General features: G+C 36.8%; 1 protein-coding gene across 2 annotated transcripts; it reads left to right on the forward strand.

The window, feature by feature from the left end:
• The first annotated feature begins 357 nt into the window (after positions 1-357).
• On the forward strand, positions 358-3,144 carry LOC126395342 (F-box/WD repeat-containing protein 2-like). Of its 2 annotated transcripts, none has more exons than XM_050052748.1 (2): positions 358-473; positions 2,563-3,144. In XM_050052748.1, the coding sequence occupies exons 1-2, from the start codon at positions 440-442 to the stop codon at positions 2,916-2,918; spliced, it is 390 nt and encodes a 129-aa protein (XP_049908705.1). In that variant the 5' UTR covers positions 358-439; the 3' UTR covers positions 2,919-3,144. The 2 variants fall into 2 exon arrangements, 1 of the variants encoding a protein (XP_049908705.1); XR_007570432.1 differs by lacking the exon at positions 358-473 and adding an exon at positions 480-1,005.
• Positions 3,145-4,301: the final 1,157 nt, after the last annotated feature.

Consider the following 4,301-nt stretch of genomic DNA (forward strand, 5'->3'; position numbering starts at 1 on the left):
AAATCTAAACTGAAATCTTTTTTATTAAATACTAAACGTTAAAATCTATGATTATTCTGAAGGCATTGTACTCCATTGGCTTCATAATACACGTATGGAACCGAAGCATCACGACTATTAGCCTACTACATGCAAGACCCAATATTCGTTATTTGTTTGCCCTCTGGTGGTTATTACTCTTCACTACATTTCAGTATGCTACTGTACATGCCACGTTTTTATCTCGTGCGATTTAATATACGCGCATTATTGTTTAAAAGTAAAGTCGTCCGTGCATTGCTGTCAGCATGTAAAAAAACAACTGTGTCGTCGCCGTTGTACCACAAACTCTGTACACATATAGCGGAACCACAGAGAAAGCCAGGCGTGGAGCACACAGGCCCCGGTCACACCGTTCCACATAGTGCGTGACACCGGAAGCAACTTTACCTTGGAATCCATGGGTGTAGCAAGCCCGCAGCGTTGTCTATCAGGCAAGTTTAGGTCCTGTGAAAAGAAAAGTGCTGAGGACACTGTAAATAAAAAAGTTTCTGTGTAATGTTAGCGGGAAAATATGTGAGGAATGTAGTTATTATACTTTATTTACTTTTCAGAATATGTCAATTATTCACGTGTTGTTTTCTAAAGAGTTACCAAATACTCCTACGGCGCTTCCTGTAACAGGAACTAAGGGTGAAATCCTGCCCATAGTAGACATAGCGTTTCTATTCTCTTAAGGTTTTTAATGCTGTCAGAGCCTGCAATCACCACTAACGTTATTACACTAAAACTGCTTGGGGAATGGATAGAAGATCAGTGTCACTCCGTTAGAAACATTATGTAATCCACTATTAACCGCATCAATTCTTTCATCATGGTGGTTAGCTAAGATCAGCTACGAAGCTAGGTTACTTGGACCATTCTTTCAACTTGATTGCTGACAGGTTAGCTTACGACAGCTAACTTCGCTATGTGAACTAACTAAGCCAGGAAAGTGGCGATAAAGAAACTCCCTGCAGCTCTCTGGTTGGTGGACATGGTTTACATTTTGAATTGTAATTTTATGTATTAGCAGATACTGTTAATGGATTGTTTGGATGTTAGCAGTCGTAGCAAGTATGCTATGAAATTGTAGTAGTGTTACTTAGCTAACGTCTGCTTAGAAGTTGCTATTTAGCAGGTAGCTAACTTAGACTGCATGTACAAACAGATACAAACGCTCGTAAAAGTAATTACCTGACATGGTTGACAGTAGTTTACTGCAACTATTCATATAATTCATTCCACAAAAACACAAGTCATTGTGTCTGCTATCATCCAACAAGTCTTTGAAATATTCTCTCTGGCTACATTTTTTCTTTATGAAACTATTAGGAATTGGTCAATGTGATAAACTCATGAAGTGACATTACTACATAATGTAGCATATCACGGATGCTTGCTTTGTTTGACTTGTGATTCCAGCTCAACATATGAAAATGCAATGATATGAAACTGAGGAAACGCAGTAAAACATGCCACTTGTAAATCAGTTATCAGCAGATATTTGACTATTTGACATGATTGATACTTTAAATGATTATTGAATTTCTAAATTGTGTTTCATTAGTTTTCAGTGATTGAAAAGTCCACTGATTATGACGAAATTACTTTTCATTTTTATGTTGTGGTGTTTTTGTTTGTGTAAATAGAGATGATTCAAGAGATTTTAAGTATACAAATGCAAGATATTTATTTACTGAAGTGTTTGACACATTTAGGAAAATAATGCATCTATATTATATAGTGGATCCACAATATCATATTATCATAATACTTAAGTCACGATTCAATATTATTGTAATTTTAAATATGTTGCGATTTGCTGAGTATTGTGATAAAATATATTGCGATAAAATGTGAGTTATTACCTTATTTTGAACTGTAAATTATGTCCCCAAAGGAAAACTTTGTCAACATCTGTTTTAGAGATAAGATAAAAAGTTTCCAGTCTGTTCTTCTCCTTGAGCCATTTTTTTACAGCAGCAAAATGTACCTAGTGAACTGAAAAAGCTATTGATTACATTATTCTAGTAGGCAAACCAAAGTTGTTGTTTTTTTAAAATTTATTTTTATATTAGGGACAGAGCATATTAATGAACATTATATTATACAAAATGTAAATATGCCAGATTATAGCTGAGTTTAATTTGGATTTGTAATTTTAATATACATTTTTATGCTTGAAATTGTCAGTTACACAACACATTTACAAACTTAGACAAGAGTACACAGTCATGTAACTAAACATTCACTCTATTTTGTTTTTGTTTCATCTTCTTATCAGTCAGCAGTAAATTAATTACATTTTGATCATAGCAAAACTGCCATGCATTTGTCAAAGTCAAGACATTCTTCCTGCTTTTTGTTTATTTTTTGTATGATTGAATATCTATGGGTTTTTAACTTGGTCAGAAAAAAACACCTTATTAGAATCCCTCAAATTATCTCAAACACATTATTTTTTAAAGTGCTGGCTGTGGCTGCTCGAGACTGTCATGTATGAACAACGTGCTGACGTCAGACCCTGTGTTGTTCTTGTAGGTGTTGCAGGTCGCTCTCATGTGCCCATGGAGAAGGCAGTCTTTGAGGGGTGGCTGGAGTCAGTCTCTGCCACTTTCCTTACTCTAAGTGACCAGCAGCGCAACCAGTCTCTGGACCACCTTATTTCTCTAAGTGGTGCTGCCCAGCTCCGTCATCTGTCTAATGGACTGGAGACATTGCTCAAACGTGACTTCCTGCGCCTCCTTCCTCTGGAGCTGGCTTTCTACCTACTGCACTGGCTGGATCCTGAAACCCTGCTTACCTGCTGTCTGGTCTGCAAACAGTGGAATAAGGTGAATATCATGCTGAATCCTGACACCTGGAAACACCTCATCTTCTCTTCTCACATGTCTTAAATGTCTCCTCTAGGGTTGCAGTGATATACTGGTTTTAAAGTATACAATGTCCTAAAAGTTGATGGTTATCATACAGTGTACATTTGCTTATCTATGGCATGAAAAAAGCAATCTCCCCTTTATTTTAGTTATTTTCTAAGGGGAGACTTTTTTACACATACATCCATTAACAAAATGGTTTCATGTTTAAGTTACAGTAATAAAACATTTGTTCAACCAAAAATAACCCTTCCGTTTTCATTCCTTTAAGGGTCATTCCATTAAGGATCAATATAAATTCTGTAATACTGTGAAACTGCAATATTTTCTGAGACGTTGTTTTACCATGAAAATGACATACCGTTGCAACCCTAATCTCTTCATTTGCCTCACTTGCATCTTTTTTTTTTTTGCCTCTTAGTCCCTCCCATGTAAGTAGGGCTATACTGACTGTAATCTTTTTACATTTGGAGCTGGATCACCTGTCAGTGCGCTTTAAGTACTCTGCATTGTTATCTTGCTTGGAACATGTATTCAGACTGTGTGCAGATAATTTTAACAGTTTGTAAGTGATCTTAACTGCTCAGACATTGAATGCATATGGGCCACTTCTATCACCAGCACTGTTTTTCTGAATTATTGACGTAGGTATTTAAAGTTACTTTGCTTGTAAATTCCTCATACAGTTCTTATTATCGTTCTATTCATGTATGTTGAAATTGTATCTGAAAGTGAAATAAAATCCCAAATCTGAAAACTTAATTTACAAAACCACAGACTATGTATCTTACATACAGTCTGTGCACAAAACATTATACAACTGTCACATGATGAGCTGAGTTTAGAGAGCCCCAAAATCATCTACCCGGTATAAGTATTCACAGTATAAGTATCAGATGTGATATGTGATTGTGATTTGGGATAATCTTGTACAAATAGCTGCTGGTGGGTGTGTGCTCACCTGTGTGTGCAGGTGCGCACATGTGTGTGTGTGTGTCTGTGTCTGTGTGTGTGTTTTGACAAATATGTTTATTCTCTTTCATTCTGAGAAGACTTATTATGTTTTCACTTATTGAGACTATGAACAAAACAGGAAACAACAACAACAGATCTGGGGCCTATTGCACAAAACTAGGATAAGGGATTAAGCCGGGATATCTTGGTTATCCTGGCTCAACTTATCCGTGATCCGGTTGCAAAAAAGCGGGATAGTGGAAAGCGGGATATGTTATGGCATAAGTTACCATGGAGATTTATTCTGTGGAGCTAGCCTGCTCCAGACCAGGCTAAGTTCCAGGATCTATTCAATCTCATCCCTTATCTCAGTCAGCAGTCACTACAAACGGAAACCAATAGTTATTCCACTGCCTACTGCACATTGTTATCACATTCAACCAGACCCAC

This window comes from Epinephelus moara, chromosome 9, assembly GCF_006386435.1.
Source record: "Epinephelus moara isolate mb chromosome 9, YSFRI_EMoa_1.0, whole genome shotgun sequence".
NCBI classification, from domain to species: domain Eukaryota; kingdom Metazoa; phylum Chordata; class Actinopteri; order Perciformes; family Serranidae; genus Epinephelus; species Epinephelus moara.